Source organism: Marmota marmota, unplaced genomic scaffold (genome assembly GCF_001458135.2).
Source record: "Marmota marmota marmota unplaced genomic scaffold, marMar, whole genome shotgun sequence".
NCBI classification, from domain to species: domain Eukaryota; kingdom Metazoa; phylum Chordata; class Mammalia; order Rodentia; family Sciuridae; genus Marmota; species Marmota marmota.
This window is the reverse complement of record NW_025999862.1, coordinates 3,621,272-3,644,976: the sequence shown is the minus strand read 5'-3', so window position 1 is coordinate 3,644,976 and position 23,705 is coordinate 3,621,272. Positions and strand designations below refer to the sequence as shown.

The 23,705-nt window shown below is 48.0% G+C and overlaps 1 protein-coding gene across 3 annotated transcripts in view; it reads left to right on the top strand.

Annotated features, from left to right (window-relative positions):
• The window catches only part of Hk1 (hexokinase 1), a 72,094-nt gene that overhangs the window by 46,940 nt on the left and 1,449 nt on the right, over positions 1–23,705 (top strand). For all 3 annotated transcript variants that reach the window (XM_015500551.2, XM_048809755.1, XM_048809762.1), the window contains exons 9-17: positions 2,452–2,685; positions 5,609–5,913; positions 7,261–7,409; positions 7,924–8,043; positions 9,650–9,745; positions 10,405–10,504; positions 19,085–19,268; positions 21,210–21,365; positions 22,341–22,574. In XM_015500551.2, the coding sequence (XP_015356037.1) occupies positions 2,452–2,685; positions 5,609–5,913; positions 7,261–7,409; positions 7,924–8,043; positions 9,650–9,745; positions 10,405–10,504; positions 19,085–19,268; positions 21,210–21,365; positions 22,341–22,574 (1,578 nt within the window). The remainder of the gene's footprint in view (positions 1–2,451; positions 2,686–5,608; positions 5,914–7,260; positions 7,410–7,923; positions 8,044–9,649; positions 9,746–10,404; positions 10,505–19,084; positions 19,269–21,209; positions 21,366–22,340; positions 22,575–23,705) is intronic.

Here is a 23,705-nt window from a genome sequence, read left to right as displayed (position 1 = left end):
GAAAGCGACCCCCCCACCCCGCCTCCCCTTCTCTCCTCTCCCTCTCACATATGTGCAGCCTCAAGGCAAGATTATTGCTGAGGAAGCTCCTGACTCCACTCCTAGTGTTGAGTGACAGTTGACCAAGCCCAGGCCTGGGTTCTTGGAGCTCCCTGTAGACATGTCCTGACCTCCTTCAGACTGTGTTCCAGGGAACCCTAGAGACCTCAAGATGATAATTGGATGATTCCAGGGCCAGTAGGTTTGAGAAATATAGTACAATTTATCCTCCTTTTAGAGATTTACAATATTTATTAGCCTGTTTAAAAAAAAAAAAAGAAGAACCTAGTTCCCTTTGGTGAACTCATTCATTTAGTTAGCTTTCCATCACTGTGACCAAAACATCTGACAAGAACAACTCAGAGGAGGGAAAGTTTATTCGGGGCTCATGGTTTGGGGTCTCGTCCACAGACAGCCGACTCTGGGCTCAAGTGAGGCAGCACGTCCCGGGGACGTGGTGGGGTCAGGAAACAGAGAAATGGGGGGAGAGAGACAGAGAGAAGGGGCCTCAGGGAAGGTGCACCCTTTCAGGGGCGCCCCCAGTGACCCGCCTTCTGTAGCCACGCCCCACCTCCTGCAGTTACCACCCACTCAGTCCAGTGAAACTCAGGTGGACAGATCAGATTACAGCTCCATGATGAATCGTTTTACCTCTGAATATTCCTGCATTCACAGGAGCTCTGGGGGGACACCTCCTATCTCAGCCATAATACTCATTATTTCCTAAACTTCTTTTGTGCCTCAATCCCTCCCCACCCCCACACATATTCAGGGAACATCTGTTAACAGCCAGAAATGTGCCCTGAAACAAGTTTGCGAAACAGTCGATTAACAGATGAGATTGGGTAGTTTGACAAGGGACAACCTGACCGCTGGCCTTTGGCATCCCCAAAGAAACCCGGAGTCCACTGTCTTCACTCTTAGTCCCGGCCTTCACTCTGAGAGGGACGTAGGTAGGCTTGATCCCAGTGCTCTTGTGGCTGGCTTCCGTGTGCCCCTAGGTTCAGGAGGTGCCACGTGGCTTCCTGGGGCCACTTACATAAAGATGAGGCCAGCGTGCCGCCATCCTCAGTGCCAGGAGTGCTGGTGCGTCCCCACAAGGAAGGAGTCATTTTCCCCGCCCCCTGTGTGGTCCTGGGAACTCTCATGCACATCGGCTTCTGTGTGGTTGGAGCAGAAGCAGGTTTTCTGGGCATTAGTAAATCTGTGCCCTGGAATTTGTCCTAGTGTTGTTCTCCTTCAGGAGCCATTAGTGCAGGGGTACACCAGGCAGGGAACCCTGCTCCTGAGTTTCCAACCATCTCTCTTTGCAAGTCTCCTGGGTGCCTGAGAACGGAGGGGACTTGGGGAGGGTCCAGTAGGAGCAGGGCAGCGGCTTGACTTAGTCCTGTGTGAAGTCAGGAAATACCTGCCTTCTTCTTGGTCTGCTTCTGCTCTTGGCTCTTTACTTAGCAAGGATCATAAAATGCACTTGACCTAGCCCCAGAAAGCATGTCTACATTTTAATGAAGGCTTTCTCCACAAAACACCCTATAAGCAGGGATGTTAGATGCTTTCTTTTGAAAAATCAATACAATGTCACTAGTTCCGACTCACCATTGGGCTGGAGTTAAGACTCCAACTGAAAAGCATTTTTAAAAGAAGTTAAAGCCTTAAGAATCAAAACAGGAATAAAATTGTCATCATTTGCCAATGATAAATGTCTTTGTGGAGAATTCTCCCCCAAAGTCTGTAGGGAAGTGAATAATATCTGGAGATAATATTAGAAAAGTCCATTATGTTTGTCTATTTATAATAATTAAAATGTGTCTATATGTTTTTGAAATAAACTTCTCATTTTGGAATAACTTTAGATTTGGGGAAAATCTACAAATGTAGCACCAGGGCTCCTTCCTGCACATTCCTGTTGTTAACCTGTTAGATCACTGTGTCGTTAAAGGGCGGTGTACGTGTGTGTCATTTTCAGAGACCAGGTACAATAACAGCAAAACTGTAAAGTCCCTCTGAATGAATCTCACAAAAACTACACAAGACATGCACGTGGGAGATTAAAATTTTGACAGAAAAACCCCAGGAAGGGTAAGAAGCAGCTCACAGACCCCATGAGCAGCCTTGTCCCCCAGGCCTCCCCTGGTCCTGGGCTTGGGCAGAAGCAGCTGTGGCCCTCCCTGCTCAGCGGCCATCTCAGCTGTGCTCCCCTCCACGCCTGGCCCACCAGAACCCAGCTGAACAGTTGTCCCTGCCACCAGCAGGTGTGTGTTGGGGAGGCGCTCCCTCCCTGGGCTCTTTGAGGCGTTGGACCTCCCGGTCCCGCCTCTGCACACCCGGTGAGTCGGGGTCAGCCTGGAGTCCCCATGCTCTGCGCTGCCTGGCTGGTCCCTCACTCACAAGCTCTGGGCTCCAACCTCACAGGAATAAGGAAGGCCTCCACAATGCCAAAGAAATCCTCACCCGCCTGGGAGTGGAGCCATCTGACGACGACTGTGTCTCGGTCCAGCACGTGTGCACCATCGTGTCCTTCCGCTCTGCCAACCTGGTGGCTGCCACACTGGGTGCCATCTTGAACCGCCTGCGTGATAACAAGGGGACCCCCAGGCTGCGGACCACGGTTGGTGTGGACGGCTCTCTGTACAAGACGCACCCACAGTGAGTCTGCCTTTGCTGTACTTGTCTCTCAGAGTTTTGCAGCCAGTGAAAGGTTTTTTGTTTTTTATTTTGCAGACAAGGCATGTCTGGTTCTGGGCAAAGAGGTTAAATTTGCCCTTTGGGGAGGCTCGCCCTTAGTGGATTCTCTCTGGTGTTACCTCAAACGCCATTAGTATCTTTCCTTATCTCTAGCTGCAGGGGCGCTGGGCGGAATGTGTCTGTAGCTCATCTGCATTTCATCAGGAGGAACTTCATCCTTCTTGTAGTTTAGGTTGTAGGTACGCCACCCATATTCTTGTTTCAGAAACTCCTGATAAAATTCCCCAGCTCCTTGGCCATTCCTTTTTTAAGTGAGGAACTTGTCACTTGAGACCAGAGAGATATTAAGTAAATGGTCCCCACTTGCTGCTTTCTTGTCTGTTGGCTGCCTTGGCCAGTCTCCGCTCCATGGCCAACCTTAGCTTCCAGAGCCTACTAGGTCACTAAGGACATGACTTGAGCCAGGCGTGGTGGTGCACGCTTATATTCCTAGCGACTCGGGAGGCTGAGGCAGGAGGATCTCAAGTTTAAAGCCAGCCTCAGCAATTTAGCAAGACTCTAAACAATTTAATGAAACTCGGTCTCAAAAAAATAATAAATAAATGAATAAAAGGGCTGGGGATGTGGCTCAGTGGTTAAGCACCCCTGGGTTCCATCCCTGGTAGCAAAGACAAATTTTAATTATTTGTTTGGTAAGTTTTAAGAATGGACTGCCTGTGGCATGGGTTTTGTATACAGGACCGCAGGTAGTTTCCCACTGTGCATGTATTTCACACAAAGTGTATATTTCACACAAAGTGATACTGTATCAGATACTGTGCCTTCACATGGTGCTGGTGAGCATTGGCCCTGAACTCCTGGGCTCCAGTGATCCGCCTGCCTCGGCTTCTTGAGACCCCGGGATTAGAGGCACACACCAGCGCACCAGCTTTTTCTTTGGAATTTCTTGGCTAATTTTTGGACAAGAGACCAGGCATGGTGGTGCATGCCTGTAATCCCAGCAGCTTGGGAGACTGAGGCAGGAGGATCACAAGTTCAAAGTCAGCCTCAGCAATTTATTGGGGCCCTAAGCAACTTAGCGAGACCCTGTCTCAAAATAAAAAATAAAAAGGGTTGGGGATGTGGTTCAGTGGTTAAGTGCCCCTGGGTTTAATTCCCAGTACCCCCCGCCCCACCCCTGAAAAAATTTTCTGGACAAGAAAGCCTAAGGGTTTGCAACGTCACATGATTTTGACTGCAGTAAAAAGTATATAACATCAAACAGATCATTTAATCATCTTGAAACATGCGGCATGTTTCATGAGTTCATTCTTTTTTTTTTTTTAAAGAGAGAGAGAAATTTTTAATATTTATTTTTTAGTTTTCGGTGGACACATCTTTATTTTATTTTTATGTGGTGCTGAGGATCGAACCCAGCGCCCAGCGCATGCCAGGCCAGCGCGCTACCGCTTGAGCCGCATCCCCAGCCCATGAGTTCATTCTTATTGTGCAACGATCACCATGAGCTGTATCCAGAAACGTTTTTCCATCTGCAACTTCACATTTTAAACAATGACTTTAATTCGGTTTTTGCATCGTTTCTCATTTCAGAAGTAATATTTACTCAGGATGGAAATTTGAGATAGTTTAAAAAGTTGCAAAAAGAATAGAAGCCCTTCTTCTTCTCTTCCGTTGGAGTCGACTGCTGTTAATATTTTGGGAAACCTTTTTTCCTCTTCCCCTTGGCAGCAGCCTCCACACTGCAGAGCGCAAGTTCTGTGTCTTACGCCATCCTGTCCTCAAGGTCTTTTCCAGCCACTAAGAATGTCCAGGATTTGGGAGTGGGGATGGAGGGAAAGAAAGAGACCATGTGAAAATAAAAAAAAAACAAGAGCGATTATTTATTGAGTCCTTCCTCAGTGCCAGTGACTCACATAAGCATGTTGATTACCTTATTCAGTTTCCAACAGGACACTTTCACACAGATCCGCATTTACTCCAAGGTCAAGTTACTAGCTCCAGGTCACTTATGCAGACATGGTAGTGCTCACCCTTGTTTTCAGATCTGACTTTGAAGCACAGTGCTTTGACTAGCAAGGTGGTCTCCTTGACATGGTGGAGGACAACATCTCTGGACTTTGAATTTTTTGTATTCATTACTTATAAAATAATGAGGATCTTTTTATGGGTGATTGTGGGCAACTTTGTTTTTCTTTTTTCGCACAGATGATTAAACCCAGTGTCTAGCACGTGTTAGGCAAGTGCTGACCTACAGCCCTGATCCTTTTTATTTTTCATGTTGAGACAGGGTGTGGCCAAGTTGCTGAGGCTGTTCTTCAACTTGTGATCCTCCTGCCTCAGCCTCCCAAGTAGCTGAGATTAAAGATATGCACCACCAAACCTGGCTATTTTTCCGTTTTCCTTGTCTGCATTTGCTTTTTTTTCTACCGTGGATGTATAGGACTTGTGTAATGAAAAAAGCAAGTGTAGAAATGGAACTAGAGTGTGGTGAAAGAAAGGGGTACCAAGCCGGGCACAGTGGTGTACACCTGTAATCCAGAGGCTCGGGAGGCTGAGACAGGAGATTAGCGAGTTCAAAGTCAGCCTCGGCAATTTAACAAGGTACTAAGCAACTCAGTGAGACCCTGTCTCTAAATAAAATACAAAATAGGGCTGTGGATGTGGCTCAATGGTTAAGCGTCCCTGAGTTCCATCCCTGGTACCCCACCCCATAAAAAAGAAAGAAAAAGAAAGGGGTACCAGAGGACTGGGGATATAGCTCAGTTGGTAGAGTGCTTGCCTCACATGCACAAGGCCTTGGGTTCAATCCCCAGCACCACAAGAGGCCCCTGATCGGTGGCTCAGTCCAGCCATCATGGCACGCCCACTCCACTTTCTTCCCCAGGTATTCTCGGCGTTTCCACAAGACCCTGAGGCGCCTGGTGCCCGACTCCGATGTTCGTTTCCTCCTCTCGGAGAGTGGCAGTGGCAAGGGGGCCGCCATGGTGACCGCAGTGGCCTACCGCTTGGCTGAGCAGCACCGGCAGATAGAGGAGACCCTCGCCCACTTTCGCCTCACCAAGGAGATGCTGCTGGAGGTGAAGAGGAGGATGCGGACCGAGATGGAGATGGGGCTGAGGAAGCAGACAAATGACAAGGCTGTGGTCAAGATGCTCCCCTCCTTTGTCCGGAGCACCCCAGATGGGACCGGTGAGGGCCTGTTGGGACTGTCAGGTCCTCCTGCTCATGACAGTGACCCCATCACTGCAGAGCTGGGATGGGGTGGATCCTCCAGTGGATGCGTTTGCACTAGTGATGCCTGATCTGGCAGGAGAGGGAAGCTCATTCCGACTCTTCTCCATTTTTACCACCAGCTTGTCCTGTGTGTGTGGCTCAGGGCTGCTAAATCCCTCTGGCCCAACCTCCCGGTCCAGCACTGTCTCTAAAGCCGTGTTAGAATTAGGGAGTTGGTTTCACCGTAGAAGGAAGCTGGGCCCTGAGGTTGTTCTAGGTTGGCTCACAAACATGGCAAAGTGTCAGAAGAATCAACACACAGTGCTGCCTTCCTCAGTCCCGGCAGGGTGTGTGTGAAGGAGGCAGGGTCCCTGGGCTTGTCACATCTAGGCAGATTGAAGAACACCATCCAGTGCCCAATGCCACCTCCATGGTTCTTATTGGAGCTGAGCTTTGTGCAGAATCTGAAGAGCTTTGGGGTGGATCCTCGGAATAATGCGTGTTTGTGATATGAATATCTTCTGTGTAAGTTACTTATATGCACTAATGATGCATGATTGGCCAGAGCAGGACACTTAGTGGCATAAACGAGCAAGCATTTATTATTGCTCATGAGTCTCTGTGTCAGCGGGATGGTTCTGCTTCTCTGGTCCAGGCTTGGCTGACCTCTGCTGGACTCGTTCCTGAGCTGCAGTCAGCTGGACGGTCAGCTGGGAGGGTGACCTGCTGGGGTGCAGGGTGCTTGGCTACGTGGGTCACCCTCCAGCAGGCTACTTACTGGGCTTGGGCTCTTCAGTGGCAGCAGCAGGGTCCACCTGGAGGCAGAAAAGGACTTTAAAGCCTCTTGGAGGCTGAGGTCAGGACCTGGCTCAGCAGTGCTTCTGCCGTATTCTGTTGGACCCACGATCCAAGGGGAGGAGAAACAGACCCCCGTCTTTTGGTGGGAAGGATAGTGGCTACTTCTGCAAACACTCCACACGTTGACATGAATTATTCATTTTTGTATGAAGTTCCCTAAAATCAGGGCATCGTTGCAAGTCTTTTTAATAAGGCTTGTGAAGTTTATTTGTTATTGTGACAGGCAGTTCACTCCTGGGGCCTTTTGTCCTTGCAGTGTGACTCGGTGGCTGTGGGCAGTGATTTAGTACCCACCCCTCCTCAGAGCCCACGCTGTGTACTGGTCAGGTGGTTCCAGCTCCCACCCACCTACCCCTGTGTGCAACCTGGAGACCCTCCTCTTGCAATTCTGGAGTCTAGGGCTTGCCAGCTGCCCAGAGGCACGTAGCAGTTTGTGGCATTCTTTGTGTTCTTTACTCTTAACAGAGCATGGTGACTTCTTGGCCCTGGATCTTGGAGGAACGAATTTCCGTGTCCTGCTGGTGAAAATTCGTAGTGGGAAAAAGAGAACAGTGGAAATGCACAATAAAATCTATGCCATTCCCCTTGAGATCATGCAGGGCACCGGGGAAGAGGTGAGTTGGATCTGCTTTTTCATGTCTGTAGTGTGTGCACGGCACACACAGGCCCGGAGGTGCCCGTGGTCTCGTGAGGACCAACACCTGCCAGGGATGCCCCCAGCTGTGCATTTCTTCCCTTGTGGCCCCAAAGCACTGGGTATTTTCAGCCTTGCCTGGTCCACAGCGCTCTGGTGGCTGGTAGATCCTGGAGAAAGGGGCTTGCTCTGCATGTACCTGTGTGTGTGTGTGTGCCTGTTTGTGTTTATATGTGTGCCTGTGTGTGTGTGTGCGTGTGCCTGTGTGTGTGCCTGTGTGTATGTGTGTGTGCCTGTGTATGTGTGTGCGCGTGCCTGTGTGTGGTGTGTGTGTGTGTGCGCGTGCCTGTGTGTGTGTGTGCCTGTGTGTGTGTGTGTGTGCCTGTGTGTATGTGTATCTGTGTGTGTGTGTGTGTGTGCCTGTGTGCCTCTGTGTGTGTGCTGAAAGTATGAAACCAGAGAGAGCCTGGGTGATCCCTTCTTGTCCCCTACAGCTGTTTGACCACATCGTCTCCTGCATCTCTGACTTCCTGGACTACATGGGGATCAAAGGCCCCCGGATGCCTCTGGGCTTCACCTTCTCATTTCCTTGCAAGCAGACGAGTCTGGATGCGGTGAGTCTCTTCCTTTGGAATAATGATGGCACCTGCGTGGCCACAGTGGGCTGGCCCTGGAGGCCTTCTCCAGGCTCGTTGTCACCCCTACGTGTCTGCTTCTGGCTTCCATGGCCCGGAGAGTGTACCCAGGCTTTATTCTACCCACCCCAGAGCATCCTGAGCCCTCCTCTCCTCTCGCATTATTGACAGCAGTCTCTTCTTCTGGGAAGCCTTTGGGGCCTCCAGGCACCAAGAACCTCCTCACCCTCTTCTGTGTTCCCTGGGGTGTCAGATGGTGGCTTAATACATGCTCATTTGATAGATGAGACGAAACAGGGCCCAGGAGGGGCTGAGGACAGGCTGAGGACTAAGCTCTGAGCACAGAGCTGAGGGTTCCTGTTCCTGTCCTCAGGGAGCTCACTGCACCGAGGGATCCGCCTTTCCGCTTGCATCCAGCACCTGTCCAGGCGGGGCTGGGGTGGCGTGGCTGGGTACATGCAGGCACAGGGAGTGGGTTGCGCCCTCACCCAGGCAGGACTGAGCCTGTTTCTTGGAAGAGTTGTTATTCCAAACAAGTCGGGCATTGCAAATGGGGGCGTGGCCAGGGAGGGGGCATCGGGCCAGGGTTTGAGGCATGATTGGCAGTGCTGGGAGAGCCAGGGAGGGTGACGTAATGCCATCCTGCCCTGTGACTTTGGCGCTGGCTCCTCCTAATTTAGAGCTGAGCAGTTGGATCTATATAAATGTGTGTTGTTGTTTTTGCAGTTTTTAAAGCCTTAATGATTTTTTTCCAAGCAGTTTGCTTCCACTGTCACCTTATATTCCTCATAGTGACTTTGCCTCTGTGGCTTTTTTCCCCCCAGCAAGTGTGCAACTTCCACCCAATGAAGCTGAGGTTTACTTGGGGTAGTATAGGAGTTATTAAGATCATGCCTTCTTTCAGTTAGGTAGTCAGTAAATTCCTTAGAGGAGCTAGTGGGTCATGCCATGGCAGCACCAGGCTAAGATCCTGTGTAAGAATTGTCCAGTATGGCCATTTCTTTATTTTTTCCTTTCTGAGTGATACTGGGGATTGAACCCAGGGCCTCGTGTTCTACACCCCCAACCCCAGTATTGCCATTTTCCTAGGGACTTGGACATAGCCATTAACTCTATGTGCTTCAGTTTCTCCAACTGCAAAGAGGGGATTTTTAAAGCTGCCAGCTGCCGAGCACCATGGTGTGTGCTCTAATCCAGCAGCTCAGGAGGCTGGGACAGGAGGATCAGGAGTTCAAAGTCAGCCTTGGCAGCTTAGTGAGGCCCTGAGCAACTCAGTGAGACCCTGTCTCTAAATAAAATACAAAAAGAGGGCTGGGGATGTGGCTCAGTGGTTGAGCGCCCCTGAGTTCAATCCCTGGTACCAAAAAAATTTTAAAAAGCAGGACAGCTATGTGTGCAGTAGGTGGGGGTGGGGAGCCTGCAGGTGAAGGGACATTCTCTTGGCTTGGCACTCGGATGCTTGGACATTCTCTGGGTGGGAGTCCTCAGCAGATGTTGACTTGGGAGGGAGGAGGGTGTGAAACTTTGTCTTCTGCCCAGAAGGATAAATGGCCTAACTCTCCTCCTGGTGCCTCTCACATTTCAGGGAATCCTGATCACCTGGACAAAGGGTTTTAAGGCAACTGACTGTGTGGGTCACAACGTAGCCAGTTTACTAAGGGATGCAATAAAAAGGAGAGAGGTAACTATCAAAAGAACGTTTTAAAAACTCTTTTTGGGGGAGGGGGGTGGATATAAAAACTGCTTGCTTATTGTAAACAATTTGAACAATACAGAAGTTTACAATGTGGGTAATATAAGATCCCCATTTCCTCACCCAACTGCTGCATTGAAACCAGGGTTATAAGTTTTGTGTTGTTAAGAGAGTGATATTTTTTAAAAAATATTTTTTAGTTGTCTATGAACCTTTATTTTATTTATTGATCTGTGGTGCTGAGAATCTGAACCCAGTGCCTCACACATGCTAGGCAAGCACTCTGCCACTGAGCCACACCCGAGCCCAGAGAGGTATTTTTTTAAAGAAAGGTGAAATCATGACTGTCATAAAGAGCTGTCTACAGTGGGGCTTGGCCTGCACTGTCACTAGGACGTCGTGTTCTATTGAACTCAGTGTACCCGAGTACAAACATTAGGCACAGTTGCCCTGTTGGCCTGACGGATTTAGACAGAGTCATCCATGATCATGTCAGAACTCGGAACATAGTCATAGGATTGTCCTTGCCCCCTGACGGCACCCATTCTAGAACAAAGCCCTAGCAGTTTACTGGTTACTGTGCAGCAGTGAACAAGCAGGATTGGAGCCACCCCTACCCTAAAGCAGTGTCCCTTTTCTTTTCAAAGGAATTCGACCTGGATGTGGTGGCTATGGTCAACGACACGGTGGGCACCATGATGACGTGTGCTTATGAGGAACCCAACTGTGAGGTTGGACTTATTGTAGGTGGGTGCTCTGGGAAGCATCTCTTCTTGGTCAAGGGAGAACTGGGTTTTCCTTCTCTCTGGCACCTGGACTCAGTAGCTTGGTCCTCGGTTTGGGACAATCTGTCTGTACTGTCCCTTTGCCATCTTTAGAGTTCAGTGCTGGACGAAGACCTCAGAGTTCCCTGGAGGGTTATCCCTCCCCAGGACCCCCATGGTGCTGCACATGGATTGTGATAGACCGTTAAGAACGGGGCTTTCCAGAAGAGAGAGTGCAAAGGCCTTGTGGCCCGGGTGGACAGGGTGGGGTACCTGGCGCTGTCCTGGCTGGTAGGGCAACACTGTTGGGCTGTACGGAGGGGCTCCCAGGAGGTGTGGCTGTGGGAGTCAGACTGGAAAGGAAGCAAAAATCACTTTTTCTCCTGACAATGCTTCCAGCTGGAAAAGGCCAGAGTGGCCTCAGGTGCCATTTTACCCTCAGCAGCCACTGTTAGTGAGGGTCCTAATCACTAAAGAAAGTCACAGAATGGTCACCTGTGGGTTCTGCAGCCTTTTCCCTTGTATTCACACATGGCAGAGGCCTGGGCCTCAGGAACTTAGATTTGGGCTGTGAGGAGACCATTTGTCCAGTGGATCCGTTCCTAGTGTGAGAAGGCACTGGGCAGAGGCCCCTCACAGCCAGCATCTGCAGACTCAACTTGGACAGGGAGGAACGTCTCCCTGCCTTGGGTACCATTTGCAGAGTATCTGGAGATGACCCCATCAGGCCACTCTCCTGTGCCAGGAGAACCTTTTGGCTTCTGTTGAAGTTTAGAAAACCAGGAAGCAGCCCCAGGAAAGGCGGGCGAGGGCCTGGCTCAGGGGCTTTATCTCTTCTTTCTTGAGCAAAGCTCCCTCCACCCAGCCCTTCCCTTCCTTCTGCCTGGGGACGGGCTCAGGTAGGACACACAAAGCTAGGGTGACACAGCACATTCTCCTCTTGCAGACTGGTCTTCACTTCTTCCCTAGGAGCCAGGCCTGTCTGGTTCAGGACAGCTTAGCATCAGCCATTTTCTTTCCTCCATCAATTGATTGCTCAAAACCCCCGTGGGCAAGTATGTCTCCTCCCCTTCCACTTCTTGGACTTCTCTGCTTTCTGTTTTATACTGAGAAGCTAGGAACAACAACAAAAACAACAACAACATAGGAATCCAGTAACATCAAGAGTCTGCAGATGCCACTCAAGTTTCTTCAGCGAGGATAAAGGTGACCTGGCACTTCTGGTTGGCGGGGGGCATATCTGAGTTCACCTAGGTCCCACCTGGGTGTTTCCAGGGCCTTGTTGCTGAAAGTGTGGTCCATGGATTGCAGCATCCCTACCACTTAGGAGGGGCTGGTTAGAAATGCAGAGCCCTGGGCCCCACCGCAGACCTCCCAAGTCAGATCTGCATCGTCACAGGCTCCCGTGTGATTCAAGTGCATACTGAGATACCTATGGGAAGGACTCCTGGGTTGGTTGGTTTTTAAATTTTCAGTCCAATGACTATTACCCAAAGCTTGGTCCTTGTTCCCAATGCCAATCCAACAACGAGGACATGATTTTAAGAAAAAAAGGACTCCTGTCCCAAAGGCTGGGAGTCTGCCCATCATGGGGAACAGGGGGCCCCAAAGTCTGAATTACTTTGTTCCTGTGGTGGGTGTGTGCTTACGGACAGATAACTGCCTAGGATGTGGAAGAAAGGTAATCTGGTTTCCCCCGAAATTAGGGAGCAGGAGAGAGAGAGAAGAAGAGAAAGAAACATGTGCATTTTAAAAATAAGTTGCAGTGTCAGGACAGCAAGGGCTAATTCAGAGCATAAAGTGAAGCAGTGTTACATTTCCCCACTGTCCATTTCCATATTCCATTTCTATGGAAAACGGGTGATGACATCTCTAAGCTGCCTCCTGCTGAGAGAGGGTAAAGTTGGGGGAAGTGACCCAAATTCTTATCAGATGGAGCATGGACAGTTAAGGGTATTCAGCATCGGGGCAGTCCAGAGGGCCATGGTGACAGTTGATGGGCAACTGGACAAGGCATACGTAGGGCAGAGATGATGCTAAGACACCAATAAACAAGACAGCAAAGCATTACTTTAACAATTAGCACAAAAGCAATTGGTATTTCAGCCAGTCTCTGAAAACAGTAACTCATAATCATATCAGTGAAAAACAGATCAAATTATCTATGTAGGAAGTTGGAAGATTTGTAGGGTCTAGGAGATCAGGCTCAAATTGACCCAGGATAAACTTGGGACTCTAGAGTCCTTTGTGATCATTATTTTTAATGAGTTCAGTCTCACACTAAGACCCTTCCCTTATAGTTTTCAGCTTTACTTTTGGCAGGGCTGATACAAATATACATCTCCAGTAGGAGTCAAAGATGTTACTAAGTGTCTTCAGTCTGTGATAATCTCTGGTGGTAATATCTTATGCACAGAGATTTGACGGGCCCCAGTAGGAGTGTGCTTTGGCTGTACTCTCCCGCTAAGTGTTTAAGACCAGGTTGGTTAAAACTGACCTTTTTTTCTATCCACTGTTAAGAATCAACTGAGATTCCTCAGAGATCACTCTTGGGAATGTGTGTGAAGCCTCTTGGCTCCTTTAACTTTTCTCTGCCAGTGATGCCACTTACCAGGATGAGTCAGGGTCCTGCCGACCACCCGTGGCTTCTCTTGGAAGCCTCAGAGACATTTCCCCCTCCAATGACCCTCCTCTTTGCAGAATGTGCACTGGTTGCCTTCTTTTCTCTAGAGTCCTCTTGATCTCCCTGATGGGCAGATTGAGTGACTCACCAGAATTGCAGGTCCCATTGTTCTCTGGGTCCTGACTTACCTCAGAGGGCAAGTGCCAAAATATTGGCTGCTTTTTCCTTGGCCCTTTTACTTCCTTGACTTTGGTCTCCAAGTTTTTGGTTTTAAACACCCAGCAGGCTAGTTTCACCAGTCTTAAAGTGGGAGTAACAGGTTATAACTTTAATATCTATAATTTTATAGTTACCCCTTTGAATTAATTGGAGATAGTATCCTGTCTTCCCTGATGGCTTATTGTCTCAAATACAGAAGCAATATTTCTGCAAAATACTAACAGGCAACAATTATAAAGTCTTCCAAGGAAAATATAAAACAAACACTAATGTAGCTTTGATTTCTGATTAGCCTCTGCAAATATATTTATCAACTCAATTACATACAAGTTTTACTTTAATTTTTTTTTTTTTGGCTACTGGGGATTGAACTCAGGGGCACTCAACCACTGAGCCACATCCCCAACCTTATTTTGTATTTTATTTAGAGACAGGGTCTCAGTCAGTTGCTTAGTACCTCACTAAATTGCTGAAGCTGGCTTTGAATTCACAGTCCTCTTGCCTCAGCCTCCTAAATCAGTGGGATTACAGGCGTGCACCACCATGCTCGGCACAAGTTTTACTTTTTAAAAACTCTTTTTACAAACCTAAACACCTTTAAAATTTTACCCAAAACCTTTAATTAAATTTCGTATTACATTCGCTGTTTACTTTGAGTTCACAGTAATCTTTACAACAACAAAAATCCATTTTTTGAACACAACTTTAAATAAGCTTAATTCTATTCTACTTCAGAACCATCCCAAAATGGAGAAGAACAAGAGGCAGAGCCTTAATTCAAGCCAGGCTGGCCCCTTGACAAATTTTGAAAAGTGTCTTCTGAATCTGCTCTTTGCCCCTTTTAAAAATATCTTTCTACAAAGTTCTCATGTATTATTTCCCAAGTCTATCTGAATCAGTTAACATAGTACATTACCGCTGAAACATAAACAGAGGTGGAGAGAGCTCTCAACTTCCCTTTTGGGGAAGAGATGGCAGAATGTTTTCATTTTCCACATTGTCAACCTTTGAATAAATCTGGCTCTCCTTATTACCTTCCAAAAATACATTTAAATTCCCATCCCAGTGTAACACAAAATTTTATATATAACTTATTAACAACAGGTTACCCTTAGCCAGTTATAAAATATTAAATGACACAAATTCCAACCAAATTTGTTATTTCTTTATAAATCTGAAGGAGATATTGTACAGACAATTTTAGTTTGGAGAATATCAACTTGGTAAAGTGCTCTCCTAAGCTTTAAATTTAACTAAGTTTAACTTTGAATAAAATTTAGAATCCACAATATATGGGAAAAAAATAATCACAGGTCTGTGTGGGTTAGCAGTATTAGCAAAAATCAAAGGATAGGCGTAAATCTCTTTATATATTTAGGAAACAGAGGTAATGATCAGAAATTGACTTAGTCAAAGCAAACAGATATAAGACAGGTCTTCAAATGGCAGTGTGGCCCTTCTATGTCAGAAACAAAGTATAAAAGAGAACACTTATTGGTTACCTTGCCCATAAACTTACATACACTTTATTTTATAACATAAAATGAAACATTATTCATTTATATGAATATGAATGATATTCATTTCATTACTTAACACTTAAGACAAGTCTCATGCAAACATAGTTCTCAGATGTATACATATATCTAGTCCCATTAGGGTGTCAACTATATTGTTATAACCTAAAATAACAGCTGTTTATTTAACCAGGTATAACATAATCATTTAAAAGACTTTAAAACAGGTGCAAACCCTAATTCCTTTAAGATTTAGTTTCCCTAAGTAACATCACCTAATAGATACAAGAAATTATCTTGACGGATGAGAGCAGATCATTGTTGCAGACCTTGCTTCTTATCCATTTGAGATTTACCTTCCACACATTCTGCAACTGACTTAGACATTCACAACTTGTTTCCGTCCTTGGGTTTGTCCTATTTTTCTTTTTGGACTTTAGCATAAGAATATTACTTTACCAGACAAAATACTTTTTTTATCCAGAAACATTTCCTTTACCTTTGACTTTTTCATACTAAAATATATTTCCACACCTCTAACTTTCTTATGTCTCTTTTTTTAGTTTCAGACCCTTTCTTAAATTCATATTCTGAAACAGTCCTTATTAATGTTATCTGTGACTTAATTTACACAACAGATTTCATCCCAGGAGAGGGTTGGACCATCTGCCTATACAAAAACTGTGCCTGAATATTTTTTCCCCCAGGTGGCATTCAGAGAGTTGGAGCACAGGAGAGTTTTGACTCTGACCTGTGTCCCTTATTAGAATCACAATGCTATCAACATTAAATGAGTTCCCCACTGTCAGTTGTACCCAGAGCCTCCTTTTAGGCCCTGTTCTTACACGAGGCATATTGATATCAGTGGAGGAGGCCCTTTCCACCCTTTTCTTTAGCCTTCCTTGAAGATCCCTGGGCAAAACACAGTTGGTGGGGTTTTTTTTTGTTTGTTTTCTTTTCTTTTCTTTTCTGGATGCAGTTGCTTACCAGTCTCCCCAGGCATTTAGTTTGATGGGATACAGTTATAGCAAGAATTGCTCTGCCCCAGTGACGGATATCCCCTGGCCAAATTGGGTGTCCTGTCAGATCTGAAAAGGGGAGGCTCTTCCTTGTCCCTAGGTCATAAACAGTGCTGGAACCTACTGCCACATCCTTTGTGGCCAGCAGTCTCCGTCCCCGTGGGCAGAAGGGGCTGGAAGGCAGGGCAGAGGCCAGCTGTCTGTGGCCACTCTTCTACAGCCCAGGCAGCTTTCCTGGGATTTCCTCCCAGCCCAGGGCTGGTGTCCCGACCCACATGGAGATGACCTGGCTGAGAAACGGTGCTGGGAGTGCCAGAATTGGGTTTAAAGGATTTAAGTCTTCTTAAACCTTTTCTCCTGGTGTCCTGCTATCCTTGCACACCAGAGGAAGTGCTTTTGGGATCCAAATTAGTTCCTGACCGTTCAGGCTCCTTATCGTGCAACTGTATAAATGCCTGTACACACCAAATCTCTATTTTTTTGCCTATCCTTTACCCACTGACAGACCAACTCCAACTGCAAGATAGTATAATAATCCAGAAAACCATTCAAAGGCCAGATTGTGTTACAGTAAAGCATCTTTCTCTTAGACGGGCTTATACCTATCAGTGACCAATTCAACCAAGATTTCTCTTCTCAAGAGACTGCAGGTAAGATCAGTGCAGTGTGGCCCATGCCTTAAAGGGCCTGTAACATACAAAAACACAGAGCCAGACAAAAGAGGATCACCGTAGCCATGGCTGACAGACAGGAACCTTTAAAACAGATAGGCCTGGGCTGGGGATGTGGCTCAAGCGGTAGCACGCTCGCCGGGCATGCGTGCGGCCCGGGTTCGATCCTCAGCACCACATACAAACAAAGATGTTGTGTTCACCGAAAACTAAAAATAAATATTAAAATTTCTCTCTCTCTCTCTCTCTCTCTCTCTCTGTCTCTCAAAAAGTAAAATAAAATAAAACAGATAGGCCTGCACATAAAAATTTCTTCCACTTACTTTACCTCTGATAGACCAACTCCATCTGCAAGGTCATAGAGTAATTCAGAAAGCTGTTAAAAAGCTATTCAAACAATTAGATTGTTACAGTAAAATATTATCTTTTTCTTAGGCAGGTTTATACCTATAGGTGGCCCTCTCTTCCACTTACTTTACCTCTGACAGACCAACTCCAATTGCAAGATCATACAAAAAAGAAACAGACAACCAGAAAGGATTCCCCAAACCATACCTGACACACAGGAACCTTTAAACCAGACAGACCAGCCAACATCTTTACCAAGAGACTTCCTATAGGACCAGCACAGTATGCCCATGTCTTAAAAGTGGCAGTAACAGATTCAAAGAAAAACACAATTAGAAGGAATTCCCAAAACCAAGGCCAACAAACAGATGAGAAGCTAGAACAGACCAGAAGGGAGTAAATATCCTTAGGTTCTCAAGTCCTATTTAACCATGACTCCTGTACCAGTGGCACCACAGATGTCCCTACCAAGAAGAAACAGACGTGTGGAATCAAGGATCTTGGTGTGTACGCTGGGGGACTGAACAGATGGCCAAGGGTACTGCGACTACTTGAGTTCACTTTCCTTTTTCCCAAAGTGGACCAAGATGAAACAACCTGTACCATTCAGAGAGAGAAGGCAGGAGTTCTCCAAAGCAAAATGAGCTTTGGCAGCTGCTGGCATAGTCCCTCAGTCCCTTGCTCTAGTCATCAGCTCCTCTGGTTGCACCCGAGGCATATTACCTGTCTCCTCACTCTCTTGCACTTGGTGCTCAACCAGTTCTCCAGCCGCCTTGCATCCTCAGAATGGACGTGGGGTTGCTTGGAGAGCCGGGCCTGCCCAGAAAGCTGGAGTGGGGGCTGCCTTCGTCAGATTTGTTACCGAAAGCTCAGTCCTCATCCCCAGTGCCGATCCAATAACAAGGACACAGTTTTAAGAAAAAGGAAAGAGAAGATTTATTGCTTTGCTTGCAAAGGAGAAGCACAGGGGACTCCTGTCCCAGAGGCTGCTGATTCTGCCCATCAGGCTTTTAAAGAGGTGACTCAAAGGCTACATTCCATGGTTCTGTGTCCAGAGCTGTAATTCACTTGTTAATTTGGGTGATAGTCATTTCTGGTGGAGATCTTCTAGCGCCATCTCCAAGTCTGAATTACTTCATTCCTATAGTGGGTGTGTGCTCAGGGACAGGTAACTCTGCCTAGGATGGGGAAACAAAGTAATTCTGTTTCCCTTGAGATTAGGGGTGGGGGATTAGGGAGGAGCCTGGAGAAAGGAAGAGAAAGAAACATGTCTATTTAAAAAATAAGTTGCAGGGGTAGAGCAGCAAGGCCTAATTCAAAGCATAAAGTGGACACTCTGACATGACCATGAGCCTGGGTATGTATCATGGCAATTAAAACTGCTGTGAATGCTTCCTCTCAATTTCTTTACTTGGCTCCTTGTGGACTGGCACAGAAAACCATCTGTGGTCCCACCCCAGTTTTGCATGGCCACTCCGAGTCACCCTGCTCTAGGGAGTTGAGGAGTGGAAACCAGAAGCCCCTGAGCCCTGGAAACCGTATGTCCGAGGCATGTGTGCATTTGTGGGAACACTCAGAGGGCTGTTCCTTCATCTCTGCATCATCATCAGATTTTTCAGAAAGGTACCAAAAAGTAAAGAACCATTGCGTTAGAAAGTTGGGCTGCCTTCTGAAGTGTGTGGAGAGCTTGAGCAGGCAGAGCCCATCCTGCCAGGAAAGAGGAGTGGACACCTCAGGTGTGGGAGTCGCCAACCCCCAGGTGTCACATGTGTATGTATATGTGTGTATATATAAGCACGTATGTATGTGCACACACATTTTTTTCTTCAAGATACCACCTAAACTTGCACCTTTGGAGATACATTTCTTTGTTGGAAGACCATCTTCTATTCACATAAATATCTCCTTGTCTGTACAGGTCAACACGTGAGGCTCTCGACTTAAAGTGGATTAGCAGACGTTTTCTAGGTGGTTTAACTCAGATACTCCATTTGTATCTTGTATCTTTTCCTGGAAAACATTGGGAAAGCAAAGGTATTGCTTTGACCATCTCAAAAACGTACCCCTTATCTGTGGACTCCCAGGTTCCAGGCCTCAGGCCAGTTGCGAGACCCTCAACTGGTCTTGGGTGGCATAGCCATTCATTCCCACCCTTGTGTGTTACAGGGACTGGCTGTAATGCCTGCTACATGGAAGAAATGAAGAATGTCGAGATGTTGGAGGGGACTGAAGGGCGAATGTGTATCAACATGGAGTGGGGTGCCTTTGGCGACAACGGGAGTCTGGATGATATTAGAACAGAGTATGACAGATTGGTGGATGAATACTCTCTAAATGCTGGGAAACAAAGGTAACTGCCAGGTGGAGGTGGTCCCTAAGGGCCCGGTGGGGAGGGTCTGGCTATATTCCACTGCAGTGGAAGAGGTTTCTAGTAGAAGTAAGGTCTGGACAGAAGCTTGGAGTCTGGTCCCTTTGATACTCCTGACCTTGACTTTTGGCCTATGGACAGCAGAGGACCTGGGAGGATGAGCCCCTGACAGTACAAGATGGTTCCAGAGTATGCCCAGAGGATAGGTGACAGCTAACACACCACTGCCTCATGACCTGTGTAGGCCTGGACGAGTTTGGCTTTCCCCTGCATTTCTCCCCCTTCAAAAAAATATATGGGGGTGGAGCAGTGGGTCTGGGTTGAGGCAGAGGCCCTTCCGGTTCTTCCTTCTGGAACCCTGTGAGTCTCCATCGCCACCTAGTGGCCATGTGGAGCTTGCAGCTCAGGTTTCAGGGACCTGGTCTGAAATGGCATTGGAAATTAGATGAATGACCCTTTGTCTCAAGCCCCCAAGAACTAGTCTGTCCTAGTTGTGTCCCCGGAAGCAGAAAGAAGGGTTGGATAGCACCTCCCAACATAAGTTGGTCCCCTGCCGCTCTCAAGGTTTTGCCTTTCCTGAATACTGCCTATGTGTTATTCACTTAGAGTTTTGTTCGTTGCTTTGTTTCCTCTAATGCTGGGGATTGAATCCAGGAGCATTCTGTCACCGAGCTACATCCTTAGTCCATTTTATTTTATTTTATTTATTTGATTTTGAGACAGGGACTCACTAAGTTGCCCAAGCTGGCCTTGAGCTTGCGATCCTCCTGTCTTAGCCTCCCAAGTAGCTGAAATTACAGGTGTCTCCATCACACCACCACACCTGGCTTATTTAATGTTTTTTAAAAATCAGCTTATATTCTTAAATTTAATGGTGAAGGGGAGAAAGGTAAAACCAGTATCACCCTAAGTAAATGCTAATCGTGGAATGAATGTAGTGAAGAACTGTTATTCAGTTCTAGCTAGTTCTCATGCTCTGCTAAAGCCTCTAAACCAAGACTGCCTTTGTTGAAAGGTGATCAGCAAGTGTTAGCAGGGCTCAAAGACACTTCAGCAGTAAGCTGAGATTGTCCCCTTGATGCAGTGAGAAGGGCTGGATGGGGACCGTGGTGATACCCACACTTTCTGCCATTCTCTGCTGTTCCACATTTTTTTCTGTGGACCACATGAAATCTTCCCAAATATTCTGGAATATCCAGATTCTCGGCTTGGGGATCCTGGGCCTGGGTGTGTGCCATGGAGGCATCTAAATCCCTAGTCATTTCTTGAGGCCCTTGAACCTGGAAAGGGCAGGAACTTAAAAGTCCCAAGAACAGGGTGACCTCGAGCATTGTGGCCGCTGAATTCTCCCACCTGTGTGGCTTATCACTCTGCTGTGTGCTTGACCAGCACTGTGCCATTTGCAAAACTTTCAGAAAACTGAGGAATTTTTCCCTCCGTGGTCCTCTTGTCCCTTTAAGGCTCCGTCCAGTCATGTGCTTGTTCTGCAGCTTTGTACTGAGCACATAGCTGAGTGCCTGGCATGGTGCCATGCTGTGCCCTGGGGACTCAGAGCTGAGCAATATGCACACTCCCTGTCCCTCCTAGGCGGTGGGCCTGTGTCATTGTGGAGAAGGAGAAGGGCGAGGTGCAAGGGAGCCTGGCATAGGCAGGTAGAGCCAGTCTGGGGGGCATGTCCTCCAGGACATGGCATCTGGCTGAGATTCACCCAGGCAAGCGCAGGAGGTCAGCAGGGAGGTGACCACTGAGCAGCGAGGCATGAATGCTGCGGGGTGGTGTCTGATGTGGAGAGGGCGGAGGGTTCCGTGGTCCTTCCTGGTCTTTGCCTCAGCTGGGGAGCACAGGGCAGGTGTGCGACCCAGAAAGATCCTGAGAGCAAGGGCTCCTGGGAAGGACACTGCAGCCCCCTTCCTCCTGTGGCAGGTATGAGAAGATGATTAGTGGTATGTACCTGGGTGAAATTGTCCGCAACATCTTGATCGACTTCACCAAGAAGGGATTCCTCTTCCGAGGGCAGATCTCTGAGCCGCTGAAGACCAGGGGCATCTTTGAGACCAAATATCTCTCTCAGATTGAGAGGTGAGTGGAGATGGTTTTCTACCACCATTTGACCGTGAGATTGAGAGACTCCATTTCTCCCAGCCTCAGTTTTCTCGTCTTTCAAGTGGGAATAATCCTACATTTGGTGGCTAGTGGAGGACTAAACGATGTCATGTGTGGAAAACATGTCACAGAGTAAATCCTTTAAAAAGAGACTGGCTGGTCTATCATCACCATCATTGTCATTGTCATCTCTATCAATTTAATACAAAAAAGACAAATATACCAGGAGAAGGAAAAAAAGTTTGGGAACACATCAGGTAGTCATGGCCAATAAACAAACAGTAAGTCCTCCTCCTTACTAGAGAAGAATGCAAAGTAAACCAGGTGGCAATGGCTGCCTTAGGAAATGGTCAGAAGTTTTGAAAGTGCTGTTTCTTCTGAGGACACTTGTGGCCAAATATTGTATTGGCTGGAGAGTGAGCTGACATAACTTTCTGAAAGACATCTGCCAATGGGTATCAAAAGCCCTTTGAGGGGCTGGGGATGTGGCTTAAGCGGTAGCGCGCTCGCCTGGCGTGTGTGCGGCCCGGGTTCGGTCCTCAGCACCATGTACCGACAGAGATGTTGTGTCCGCCAGTGACTAAAAAGTAAATATTGAGGGATTCTCTCTCTCTCTCTCTCTCTCTCTCTCTCTCTCAAAAAAAAAAAAGCCCTTTGACCCAGAAATACATCCTAAGGGGAAAAAAAAAATCAGAGTCACACACAAGATTTATAAACAAGAAATTTCATCAAAACGTTCCTTTATCATTGCAGACAATTGCAAATAGCTTTCTCCAGACCGGTGCACACTTGGTGCACACTTGGAGGGGAGCACTCTGGCCACCATTCCCCATCCTGTTCTCAGATAGGACTGTGGGGAGTTGCTCATCGGGTATCACCCAGGAATAAAAGTCAGTCCCCGGCTGCAGGCCCTGCTTTGACCAGTCACCTGGCTTTTTTTGTTCGCTGCAGTGACCGGTTAGCGCTGCTTCAGGTCCGGGCCATCCTCCAGCAGCTGGGTCTGAACAGCACGTGCGACGACAGTATCCTGGTCAAGACCGTGTGCGGGGTGGTGTCCAAGAGGGCTGCGCAGCTGTGCGGGGCGGGCATGGCGGCCGTGGTGGACAAGATCCGGGAGAACAGAGGGCTGGACCATCTGAACGTGACGGTGGGCGTGGATGGGACGCTCTACAAGCTGCATCCGCAGTGAGTGGGGCTTGGTGGGGGATGGCAGAGGGCGCTGGGTGGCGAGTTCCTGGGTCCCCTGGAGGATTACAGGTTTCATGGTGTGGTTCCCGTCTGAGAAACTCCTCACTGGGCATGGCTGCCTGCGACTGTGAGTGTGGGGACAGGGCAGGGGTGGGGGGCGGGTGATGAGCAGCTCTAGGGTTTGCGGTCCTGGGGAAGTGAAGAAGGCACTTACTTGACCCTCTTACCTGACACAGTGGCTGGCGGGCGTGACCCCCTCCCTGCTCTCCTGGGCTCGCTGAGGTGTGGGTGGGGTGGCCTTGCCCCTTCAGCCTGGCCAGGGTCGGCTTGGCTGGGAGGCTGTGCTTGGTGAGTCCGAAGAGGAAATGGAAGAGGGAGCAGGGCCCATTGTCTTGTTCACCTGCCAAATCAAACTTGGAAGGGCAGGTGCAGTGCTGGCCCTGGACTCTGGGACAGGGAGGGGTCCGAAGTGACCTACTTTGGGTGAAGTGTCGGACATCCCATGCCAGAGAAGGACCTGCTCTTTGATCCACTGCGTGTTCCAAAGCTTGGCTCTTAGGAATAGAGTGGCCATGCCTAAACTGGGGGTGCCTTAACCAGTGCGAGTAGCGCTGCTCCTAGTATCTCGGGACCCTAGGCCACCTAGGCCTTAGGGTCACCCTATTCAAAAACACCTCACCCAACGCCACAGAGAGATTACTCGCTTACCTCAGGCCTGTGGCTGGGGTGAAGCCATCTGCCGAGCTCCGTCCTTACCTGTCTCTCCGCCTCCTTAGCTGCCCTCATTGTCACCAGAGGCAGCACCCGGGGAGTGGTCTAGGCTTAGTGGCTATGTACACTTGAATTTGACCTTGGCTTCACCTTTCAGATGCCATGCTCCATTGCTTAATCTCTGACAGTTCCTATCTCAGTCCCATCTTCCTGGTGGCATAATAGCCATTGACAGGGCTGGAAGTCCCGTCTATGAAGTATGGGGCACCTAGTAGGTACTCAATAAATGGGACTTCCCCTGAGAACCCCATTGTCCCAAACATCCTCAGCCTGGCCTGTCTTTCATGTTCAGCACAAAACACAAATGCCTAGAGTCACCTCACTTAGAAACTGTCCCTTCCTGGGGTGCTGCCTCTC